Source organism: Neophocaena asiaeorientalis, unplaced genomic scaffold, assembly GCF_003031525.2.
Source record: "Neophocaena asiaeorientalis asiaeorientalis breed wild unplaced genomic scaffold, Neophocaena_asiaeorientalis_V1.1 scaffold64, whole genome shotgun sequence".
Taxonomy (NCBI): Eukaryota; Metazoa; Chordata; class Mammalia; order Artiodactyla; family Phocoenidae; genus Neophocaena; species Neophocaena asiaeorientalis.
In genome coordinates, this window is record NW_020185334.1 from 2,471,244 (window position 1) to 2,483,823 (window position 12,580).

The window sequence follows — 12,580 nt, forward strand, 5'->3', positions numbered from 1 at the left end:
TGCCCTGTTGCAGTTGCCTGAGACCATGTGGCCATGTGGCTATTTCTGGCCAGTGGACTAGCGTGGAAATGATATGTGTGACTTCCAGGCTAAAGCTGTAAAGTGGCCCTGGGTAGCCCTCTCATTCTCCTGGAGGGGATATGATCCAGGAGGTGCAGTTATAGATGATGGAGCCTCCATTAGCCTGGGTTTGTTCCTGAGTGATTGTTGGAAGCACATTCCCTGGTGACCCAGGTACAACTTATAACATTAATGAGAAATTATATTTTTGTTGTGTTAAGCCACTGAGATTTGGGGGGTGTTTATTGTTGCAGGCTCGTATAGTTATTCTGACTGATACTCCAGCGTGGGCTTTTGCCAGATAAGTTTGATGAAGTGAGCAAAACATGGAGGCTTTCAGGAGTAAGAGAAAGGGTATAAGTTGATGAAGCATGGAATTTTAGTTGGATAAGGAAGGAAGTGAGGATCTAAGGGCAGTGAGGGATAGTTACAAAGCAGCAGAATTAATGGGATGGCACTTTTGGTGAGGTAGAGGGAATGTTGGAATTAGAGTAGTCAAGAGATGAGCTGGAAAGTTAGGAGGGGTGGGATGACTGCAGCTGGGACTATGGAGAAGTTAATGTTATTGATTATGGCAGAATCGTGGGAGTGAACTTACAAGGCAGTGTGGATAATTTGAAGAGAGGATTTCAGAAAATCCAGAAGCTAAGGTATTGGGTAATACCTAATATTTTAATATCTAGTATATGTTAAAATCAGTAAGAATTATGACAAGGTATAGTGTTGCGCAGAGTAGAAGTAAGCTGGGAGCTTAAGTCTCAAAGAAATGAGTTTGTAAGTCTGAAACTGTTTCTATTCACCCTCACTCCAGAATGGTAGTTTAACCGATTCTAGGTTGACAGGTGTTTTTCTGTTTGTTTATTGCCTTAGCATCTTTAAGATATTAGCCTTCTGACCTCTTCTGTTGCTTGGGAATATGTAACTTACCAGTTAAATTTTTAAATTAAAAAAATTTTTTTTGGAGATCACCTTTTTCTTTGTGATTAGTTTTCTTTTATTTTTTATATTTTTATGTTTTATTTATTGCTTTAATACAAGTGCCTAACAAGTGCCTGGCATAAAGAAGATGCCATTAGTGGCTTTGGGGATTCCTGTTTCCTCCTTTTCTTGGGGACTTAAGGAGTGGGGGTGGGGTGCAGAGTCCCTAGTGCCATCCGCTCACACTGACACCCACAGCGATGGCAGTCACTTGGACTGGACTTTGAACATCAGCCAGGCAGGGTGCTGCAGAGGTGTCCCTAGGTCCCAGCTGTATCACTCCTTCAGGTCTGGAGGGCCCCTCTGTGACTTTCCCGCTTCTCTCGGGGACACAGAAATCATTTGGTTGCTCCCATGCATGAGAGGGCACAGCAGCTCTTCAAGGCTGCCCATCTGCCCAGGTGCTTGCTGAGACTCTCCTTACTGAGAGAGTAAAAAAAGCTCTCTTTTTTTTAACATCTTTATTGGAGTATAATTGCTTTACAATGGTGTGTTAGTGTCTGCATTATAACAAAGTGAATCAGCTATACATATACATATATCCCTATATCTCCTCCCTCTTGCATCTCCCTCCCAGTAGGTTTGTCAGAACCATTTTTTTTTTTTTTTTTTAGATTCAATATATATGTGTTAACATACGATATTTGTTTTTCTCTTTCTTACTTCACTCTGTCTGACAGACTCTAGGTCCATCCGCCTCACTACAAATAACTCAATTTCATTTCTTTTTATGGCTGAGTAATATTCCATTGTATATATGGAATATATACAATATAGTTGCTTATAGTAATCTCTCATGATCCTTTGTATTTCTGCAGTGTCAGTTGTTACTTCTCCTTTTTCATTTCTAATTCTGTTGATTTGAGTCTTCTCCCTTTTTTTCTTGATGAGTCTGGTTAATGGTTTATCAATTTTGTTTATCTTCTCAAAGAACCAGCTTTTAGTTTTATTGATCTTTGCTATTGTTTCCTTCATTTCTTTATCATTTACTTCTGATCTGATATTATGATTTCTTTCCTTCTGCTAACTTTGGGGTTTGTTTGTTCTTCTTTCTCTAATTGCTTTAGGTGTAAGTTTAGGTTGTTTATTTCTTGTTTCTTAAGGTAGGATTGTATTGCTATAAACTTCCCTCTTAGAACTGCTTTTGCTGCATCCCATAGGTTTTGGATTGTCGTGTGTTCATTGTCATTTGTTTCTAGGTATTTTTTGATTTCGTCTTTGATTTCTTCAGTGATCGCTTGGTTATTTAGTGGTGTATTGTTTGGCCTCCATGTGTTAGTATTTTTTTACAGATTTTTTTCCTGTAATTGATATCTAGTCTCATAGCATTGTGCTCGGAAAAGATACTTGATACGATTTAATTTTCTTAAATTTACCAAGGCTTGATTTGTGACCCAAGATATGATCTATCCTGGAGAATGTTCCATGTGCACTTGAGAAGAAAGTGTATTCTGTTGTTTTTGGATGGAATGTCCTATCAGTATCAGTTAAGTCCATTGTGATTAGTTTTTAATATTTTCTCTTTGTCTTTCTTCCGGCATTTTCCACTATGGTATACCTAAGGATAGATTTGTTTTTATTTACTTTTTTTGGAACTCTGTATGCGTCTTTAATTTTAGGATTTCCTTATAGCTTAAATTCTGAAAACTTATTTATTATTTCTTCAAAGACTAGTGCCCCCTCCCTCATTCTTTCTCTTTCTTCTCTTTCAAAATGTCTATTAATATGTTAGATCTTCTCATTTTATACTTTAGGTTTCTTAACTCCTCATTTTCCTTTTCTTTATCATTCTAAGCTGCTGTAAATTTTGGCTATTGAGAATAAAGCTGCTATGAAAATTCAAGTGCAAAACTTATATTTTTCTTGGATAAGGTACCTAGGAATGAGGAACTGTGGTTTTAGTAGTAAGAAATATTTATCTTTCTTATGTCAATTACCCTGGAAAAAATGAAAAATACAAACATTTCTTAGTCATATTTCATAATAAAATTTATCAGCACACCTGTTGTGAGATAGTTGAACTCATGCATTTTCCACCTCTGAATAGTCACACACTATCATACATTCAACATATTCCAAGATAATGCTTACTAACATGTAGGAAGATACTGTTCTTTACAAACTTCAATATATTATGAATAAAATGCATTCATATTATATATGAACAAAGAAGTCTTATTGAGAACTCTGTTGTGATTTTCTCTTTAGAGCAAAGGTAAGAGTTGCAAAATCTCTAATTTTAAAAGAGGATGATTTCAATTAGTCCATCTTCAAGGAAATGTATTTATAAACTGCCTACATACTTCTTACACCAGTTATGTCTGCTTTAATTAAGGAACGAAAATTTTCCTCATTTCCCAAGTGAGAAACATTTCCTAAAATCACATCCCCAGGGTTGTTCTTAGTCTAAACTTCCATATAGAAATGTCTGGAATAGAAATTTTTAAATATCAGAATCCAAGTGTCTAAGCTTTCACATTCAAAAGTGCAGAGAATCTCAACATCAACAAACTATATTTCTACGAAAATCAAAATTACAACTTATATAGCCCTTATTTAAATAATAGTGATGTAGGGCTTCCCTGGTGGCGCAGTGGTTGAGAGTCCGCCTGCCGATGCAGGGGACACGGGTTCGTGCCCCGGTCCGGGAAGATCCCACATGCCGCGGAGCGGCTGGGCCCGTGAGCCACGGCCGCTGAGCCTGCGCGTCTGGAGCCTGTGCTCCACAAACGGGAGAGGCCACAACAGTGAGAGGCCCGCGTACCGCAAAAAACAAACAAACAAACAAAAAATAATAGTGATGTCACTTTAGAGTTAACTGTAGGTAATCACTGGATTGTAATGCATGCAGAGATGAAGAAAATTTCAAGTGTTCCTAAATATCATTATAAAAATGAATATTCTACATTATGTAAAATTATGATTATTATGATCTCTAGAGAAAGATATATAAAGATTATGAACAAATAAACTTCAGTAATGACAAAGTAAAATTTTTACCTTCATTTTCAGTTGCTTTCTAAAATTACTAGTTAGTCTCAACCTCATTGAATTAATGAAAATAAAATGTATCCCATGACAGATTTTTGTGGCAGAACCTAGTCCTTTAAAAAACATATGAAACAAAAATAGCACGAGAAGTTTCCGGGTACAAATTATAATATAATATTTAGATCCCCTCAACCAATTCTTGGAAACTCAACGTCATTGTTTGTAAACTAGTCATATAAAATGATTCTAAAAGTATACATGAGTTTACATCGACCAGTTGACTCTGACAAGCTGCCATCCCACCACCTACCACAGATAGCGTCCAACAGAAGCTTGTGGTGCTTAAAACACATTTCACCACCTGCCAAGGAGGCAGACTCCACGGTGGAGAAGACTGGAGCTGTAAGACACAGGTGACAATGTGCCACACAGTGGCAGTGGTGCTGGCCAGTGGAGCAGGGGTATGCATTGTGTATCCCCCAGAACCCAAGAAGGCTGCTCTGCCTGCATCAGTGTACCCTTGTGTGGCACAGAACTTGCAGAATTTTAGCTTCTGTGGAGTTCTCTGAGGACGAATGCGTGTACTGCCATCAGGCAGTTAGAGGTAAAGACATCAAGATGCTTTCAATCCTGGATCCTGGAGTGAAGAGGCTGAACTTTGTACCCTGATTGTACAGCAGGTTAAATTCTACATACCATCCTCTCTGGAGCTGCTGCCACAACTTCTCCTGGTGGGTGAAGAGTCATCACAGTGCTTTTTCACAGGGGGAATGTAAGAAGGAATGACAGCCTGGGCACAGCTCTGCACAAAGTGAAACACCTCCTCCTTGGAGGGAGAGTCAAGGTCATCAAAAAAGATACCCCCAATACCCCTCCACTCCCCATGATGGGCTATAAAAAAGTCATCGTCACATCATTTTTAAAATTTTGGGTAGAGATCTGCACCGTGTTGGTCACAAGCCTCCTTTAGAGTCCCATGAAAATGGACTGCATCCTCTTGGTTCAAGTATGTTGGGGTAAGGTCACATCCACCACCAAACCACCACTGCTTGTTACCTACCAGATCAAGGCATGTGATTCTGATGTGGACTTGGAGATGCCAAGGAAATGTATTATAATTCTGATGTCTGGGTATGAGGCATACTGGAGTCTCAGTAATAGGAAACACGCTAGGAAAGAGTGAGCTGGGACTGGGCTAAGGTTTGGGATTTGAGGGAGAGACATGGCCATGGAGGTTGGCTCTCAGCAGGCTGTGGGAATGTCCAGGGTTTCTGATGAGTCCAGAGTTCTCAGCTAAATCCTCAAGGTTGGTCTGTAGAGCACACAGTCAAGGCACTGGCATCTGGACTGGCCAGAATGGCAGTTAACTGAGTGTTCAGTAGCCAACCAGGGGTCTAACACCTCCGGGGAGATCTGACAAAATATAGCAGCACCTCTGCCAACTACTGTGTCCTCTGGTCCTAGCACCATGTAGGTGCTCATTAACAATCTGTTGTGTGAACAGATGGGGAAAGAAATGAAAATAAAGTTCATATTTTGGGGACTGATAAGTACCAGGCAGGAATCTGCTTCCAACCTTTGCCCTAGACTCCTAACCAAACAGGAAGAATCTGGAGAGATACCTCTAGTGGTGGTTTTGTAGATTCCTTTGGGATTTCTACATAAACAATTATATCATCTGCAAATAGGAGCAGTTTTGCCTTTTTCTTTCTGATCTTTAAGCCTTCTACTTCATTTTCTTGACTTAGTGCAATGGCTCGAACCTCCAGTGTATTGTTGAATAAAAGCGATAAAAGCAGACATCTTTGCCTTGTTCCTGATCTTAGGGAGAAATGATTCAGTCTTTCACCATTAAGTATGAAGTTAACTGTAGGTTTTTTGCAGATGTTCTTTATTTCTAGAAATTAATAGTTGAATTTAGAGGCTTGATCAGATTGAGGTGTAATTTTTTTGGTGTGGGGCAAGACTACAAAGGTGTAATTTTATCAAGGGATATGTAATATCTGTATCTTTTTGTGATATTAGCAGCCATTGACGATTGTTGCCTATAGCAATTATTAAATTATAGGTTACAAACGGTTATATTCTAATTTTGTTAATTTCTTATTCATTTATTAACTGGGATACTACTATGGAGAAAATTTTCCTTCATAAACCTTCTGGTTATCCTGCTACACAGTTCCTATAGGAAGGACAGAGAAATGCTTGATTGTTTTCTTTCATTTATCCATTTTCAGAATAGTGAATTGGTTCCATAGCATCTTCCAAAGGTGTTTTTAAAACATAAGCTATGAATTCACTATGTATTTCAGTCTAGTTAGTCATTCTTATTGATGACAAATAATTGTGTACTTTTCTAAGTTCTTTTAGAATTTGGTATTTATCACTTTCCCTCTAGGTTTGTAGTTAGGTCTTCATTCTTTGTATAATCCATGTCTTCTGCTAAGATCTGACAATATAAATACACTCTTGCTTGCATGATTAAGGACAGAAGGAAGATGTATTGAAAGACTTATTTCTAATATCTATGAATAAAGAATGGAACTGTTTGCCTCTGAATCACACTTCAGCTATATGGCAGCATATTCTAAGAAACCTTGGAAATTTGTGAATAAAACCATAAAATCAAACTTTTCTTTGACTGGAACTTACAGAACAAGCTTTTGGTGTCAAGGCTCTTATGTTAAAGGTGATATATGTCAGAATAGAAGTCATAATTTTAAATTTCTTGGAAAAAAACCAAGCATTGGAAAACCCTATATATTCCTGTATAACTACAGAGGAGAAAGTCTGACACATACTGTGTATTTTTGCTGTAATGTTAACTTCATGTGGTTTAGCTGTTTGCCTTGAGGCATGTGTACATAACCTTCTGAACACCAATTTAGCTTATAATATGCCAGTTTCCTAACAATTATTATTGTTCTAAAGTATAACATTTCACTGTTCAACATCAAATACGTACACAAAGGGAATTAAAATTTATGGAGTTTCCTGAGCTTACACAGTGTCTCTACATAGTAAGTGTCGAAAATGGTTTCTTTTCTATTAGCTTTATTTTAATTTTTCCCCTGATTATAAAAATAATATTGCAAACATTTAACAAAATAGGGATCACCATAATCCTGCCCACAAAGTAATATATTAAATTGCATACCTAGATGAAGATCTAAGTGTAGACACTCACAAAGATCTTGAAGGAGATTTACATTTACTTTACCAAAAAATACAGGCAAGTTATTTCTGACAAAACATAGGTGATTTAAAAAAAAAAAAAACTTTCACAAGTTTCGCACAGTTTGTATTTTTGGCAATGAGTGTATAATGTACGTGTATACATAATATACATATATGTGTGTATACATACATGCATGTGTATATGGGGGGCAGAGGAAGGGGGGAAGGAGGAGAGGTGTACATATGCAGAGAAAATTTCTGAAATGAATGGCACCAACATGATTTAACAATTACAGATAACATTTTTAAGGGAGATTTGTTGTTAGTGCCTAATGTCTGTCACAGTACATACTAGCCAAACAGAAAATGTGTGTTATATCAGTTTGTGTTGGTTTAAATTTCATGAATTTAAGAACTTTTGATTAAAATATATTCACTACCATATATAAAATAAATAACCAACAAGGGCCTACTGTATAGAAATTATAAAACAGTTTTTTGTGGTTATACAGCAATGGAAATGAAACAGAACCCTAGGTGGTTCCTAGGTAGAGAGTCTAAATTCACGTATTATGTGAATAATTCCTATGAAAAAGGGGTTTCCTTTTATTTTTCTGTTTCCTTTTAAGATTAGACATGTGTTTCTTTAGTTTCTGTCAAATCTCTTTACTAAAATTACCAGATTGCTCGTAGAAATCATTTCATCCCTCACTGAATTATTCTCCAACATAACTACTTCTTCAGTGGTGCATAGGGGTGGTTTAATGCTAGTAAGATAAGAAGGATGTTTAGTACTGCCTTTCCTCAACCGTTCTTGGTTTCCTTGGCTTTCTAGGATGTGGAGAGCATCTTGTGCGCACCATACTGGCTAGAGAATGTTCACACGCTTTACAAGCTGAAGATGCCCACCAAGCTCTGCTGGAAACTATGCAAAACAAGTTTATCAGTAAGTATAACATTAAGAAAATTACTTCCTTGTAAATAGAGGTTGTTCCTCTGAGCTGTAAGCTTCATGAGTCAGGTGCCACATTTGTACTGCTAGACCTAGGTCCAGGGTTTAGCATGGACTTAGACCCTAAGTTAACATTGGCTGTGAAAAGAAATTCCATCAAAATAGCTACTACTGCATGAAATTTACCATATCACCAATGTAATGCCCAAGTTGTGAGACACTGTCCAGGATTAGAGTCATACACAGTGGAATAAAATTCTACTAAAACAAACTTCAAGGGGCAACCTCATTTAAAAGTTTTTCTGCAATAGAATTTGACTCTTTTTAAAAAAAAGTTAGTGTTGTATTCATGAATCCAGTGCTGCCACACACAGTTGTCTAGGGTTGAGTTGAAATCTGGCCTGGCTTCATTTGCCAAACCCATATAACCTGATGTGAGGCTGCATCTGGTTGGAGGAAGGGATGGCCTTTTCTAATATGCAGGAAGATTTTGTGTAGCCTCGCAATGGCCCTGTAGATAACTGTTACTGTGGATTAAAACTATTTGACTCGGGTTTTTCCCATCATTTAACATTGAGCTTACCACTATGGTAAAGGCTTGTGAAGTTGTATAAAAAATATAAAATGTAGTTAAAAATAAGGGGGACTTACCTGGCGGTCCAGTGGTTAAGACTCCGTGCTCCCAAGGCAGGGAGCGTGAGTTCGATCCCTGGTTGGGGAACTAAGATCCCACATGCCACACAGCATGGCCAAAAAATAAAATAAATAAATGAATGAATGAATGAATAAATAAATAAAATTGAATAAAAAAAAAAAAGGACGCCTCCTCTAACTCCTCCCAGCAACCCTATCCCATAAAAAACAAAAAAAACAAAACCCCCAAAAAACAAGTTAGGGTAATAAGCCATGAACACATAAATGAAGGGAAGAGTATCACAGGGTTAATCTGGGGGGTGTCTCCACGTAGAGAATCAAGACAGGATAATATAAGGTGCTAATTATGTGGTGAGGACAACACAGATGAAAGCATAGGAAGAAATCACCTGAAAAGGATTCATGGATGATGAACTCCTAGAACTGGCCCCAGGAGGCCGGGAAAGGTGGGGAAGAAAGGAGTGTGAGCACAGACATGACAGTGGGGTTAGGCGTGGTGAGGGCTCGACACCTGCATGACTCTTACCTAGAGGGCAGTGTTCGTGATGTGCAGCGGGGCTGGATAGGCCAGGTGATGCCAGGTCCCGAGGACCTTAAAATCTCTGTGTAGGAGTTCATGTTCGATCTGATAGAAAGGAGAGAACCCTTATGTATTCTTAAGTTGATCAATAAAATGATGTTTTAGGGGAGGGTTTATAAAGTAGATCTCAGGTTGTCCAAGACCATCTCTATAGGAGACCGACATTAGGGGCTGGAATGGTCCAGGCCATGGAGACGAAATGGTGATTTTGAGGGAGGGGGTCCATGGAGAAAGTGGAAATATTGATAGATTTTGCTGCTAGGAGTATGTAGCCCTCTGGGTCCAGTCAGGAGGTAGAAACCATACATTAGGTTAATCAGGAGGAGTTTAATATAAGGAATTGTTAACTATGATGAAAGAGTAACTGGAGGCTGTAAGGAAGCTCTCTGTGGTGCCCTAGATCTGAGAGTGTCCAGGGAAGGACATGCTTGGGAGGGGCTCAGACCTTGTTGGAGAAGGTGTGGTTCAGCAGGTAGCAGAGAAGTTCACTAGTTTGGCCTGGCTGGGACTGGTCTGGAGTTGCTGGGCAAACAATAGGCCACCCTCCGGAGTGCAGTGTAGATGGGGAACAGATAATCAGCACCTGGTGGCTGGGTATGCCGTGGGAGCCCAGCATCAAGGGGGCGTGCAGAGGACACAGGACTGCAGGACACACAGGCCACAGGGCCCCTGCAGAGGGGACGAATGGTCAGTGTGTGACCACCTGGGCCACAAGGGCTGTGTGCAGGCTGTGCAGGGCCTGGCCCAGGGAGTCCCGATGAGCACCTGTGTGTAACCACTGGGGACCTCTGGTTTCCATGTCGACAGGGCCCAGCCTGCCAGGTCACGGCAGGGCTGCGTCCTGGGCCTGTGTCTGGGGCAGACTTTACCAGATGTCCCACACCTACATTGACTCTTCTCCCCAGCCCATGGTGGACAGTGCAGGCAGGGTGCCTGTTGTAACTCTTTTAATGTTCCCTAACTCGGTTTAATGCCTGACTCTTTGCCCTCATCCTGTTAGTCCTCTCCACGTAAGCCTGGTCTCTTTTTACATGGCACTTTATATTTGTTTTGCTGCCATTTTGTCTTCGTTGGGTGGCATCTGGATTCCAGGGACTTTCTGTGTCACTGTGGAGGGACCATCTGGCTCATGGCCGCCCTCTTCCCTCTGTTGGCTTGTGCTGGGATGGGCTTGCGCTCCACCTCCCCATGGGTCACTGGCCTCTCTCCCTGATGAATTCACTATGGTGTCTGTGGTCTTGTTGTAACCTCTGGCTTCTGCAGTACACATAGCATCCACTGACAGCAGATGCTAGTGGTAATGGGGTCAGGTGGTCTGAAAACATAGAATAATAAGGGGATTGTCAAGCCCTCTTGGCCCAAGCATATCAGGCTACTTTTCCACTCTGTTCCTAGAGAGCCTTACCGGCCTGAAGGTGGCATGGCAATGGGCAACGTCCCTACCTGGCTTCCTGTTCCTTTAAGCCTCATCTGTTCTTGGATCCTCTGAATCTAGGGCTTTGTCACTGGCTCCTCTTTTTCTTCCACCCTCACCAGCTTGGGAAGAGGAACAGAAACCCATACCAGGAATCAATGCTTTTCTTCTAGTTTTCCCAAAAATGTCAAGGTGTCCAGTCACACCCCTACCCCAGCCCTACCCTTAGGATACTGGTGGGGACCTGGCTAAGCAAGGGTTGCCCCAAACCATTTGCCAAAATTTAGGCTTTACCTGTTTAAAACACTTTTCATCTCAAAGCTGTCTCTACTTAGAATTTATGAAAATCCACTCAAGGATAAAATATAAGTTTTATAATATAAGCATGCAACTGATGGGATAGATGGGGCATTCCAGGGATGGGAATAAAACGGAATTACTGGACTTCCCTGGTGGCGCAGTGGTTAAGAATCTGCCTGCCAATGCAGGGGACACAGGTTTGAGCCCTGGTCTGGGAAGATCCCACATGCCGTGGAGCAACTAAGCCCATGCGCCACAACTACTGAGCCTGCGCTCTAGAGCCCGCAAGCCACAACTGCTGAAGCCCGTCCCCCTAGAGCTTGTGCTCCTTAACAAGAGAAGCCACTGCAACGAGAAGCCTGCACACCACAACAAAGAGTAGGCCCCGCTCGCCGCAACTAGAGAAAACCCGCCTGCAGCAGCAAAGACCCAATGCAGCCAAAAATAAAAAAATATAAATAGATACATAAATTTATTTAAAAAAAACTGAATTACTTCCTCAGATTTATAAGCATTGTTGCTTAGGCCTTTAATACGTATCATGCCCTCTTAGGAAAGATTTTTAGGGTAGAGAGAGAAAGAAAAACAGATTATAGGCAAGAAACAGCTGGATTTATCTGAAGGAAGAACAGAGTGAATAACTAGAAAAAATTTCAATATGAAGAGATTTTATACAGGTGCTTTCTTCCAGTTATTTGACCTGAGGTCATGAAAACATAAATAACGGTATGAACTACATGCATGCTGGTAAGAATCACTTGATGGCAAATTGTGAGCTGAGGAATGCATTAGGAATGGACTTTGAGGTCTGCCTTCGGTGATCTTTCAGAAAAAGGTTGATGATGTTCATGTTACTACATCTTCAAATATATCAGAATCAGACTTGAGTCTCCTTGTTCTTTTGTTTTAACAATTACCATCGTGGAATGCTGTTTTTAAGGGAAACCAAATTCTTGGCCTGAACAGCCTGTGTAATTTATGTAATTTGCTATTAGTTGCCCAGCTATACCAGTTTTCAGGTGAAAACTAGACACTCAGGAGAAGTTCACTTCCTGGGAGCCCTGCAATAGGTGTGTGATGACGGCACATGGTAATTTTCTCCGTGTTGAGAGTGACCTGAACTCTTTACTGTGTCTGAAACCACAGATTGATTCACTAGCTAGTTGTACATCTCCAGATTTGGGTCCATGCTGAGGAGTTCCTGAGCTCCACTCCTTTCTCTTCTGATGCTTCGTTGTCCTCTTTGTATAACTCTTGAAACTCCTCAGAGAGTTGGGCTGTAGTACTTCATTTTTCCACTGGATCCCATGACCTAATGCATATTGAACACTCATCTTAAAAATTCCAGACTCTTGGAAAGGAATCAGAAATTTCAGAACTCATCAACCCTGCTCACTAAATCGTTGAAGAAACTTATTTTGCAATAGTTCAGTGACTTGTCCAAAGTCACCTGGTTAGTCAGTGGGTGTTCATT

At 40.3% G+C, this 12,580-nt stretch overlaps 1 protein-coding gene across 2 annotated transcripts in view; it reads left to right on the forward strand.

Moving 5' to 3' along the window:
- The window catches only part of TASP1 (taspase 1), a 235,488-nt gene that overhangs the window by 136,814 nt on the left and 86,094 nt on the right, over window positions 1-12,580 (forward strand). For both annotated transcript variants that reach the window (XM_024735456.1, XM_024735457.1), the window contains one exon: window positions 8,042-8,152. In XM_024735456.1, the coding sequence (XP_024591224.1) occupies window positions 8,042-8,152 (111 nt within the window). The remainder of the gene's footprint in view (window positions 1-8,041; window positions 8,153-12,580) is intronic.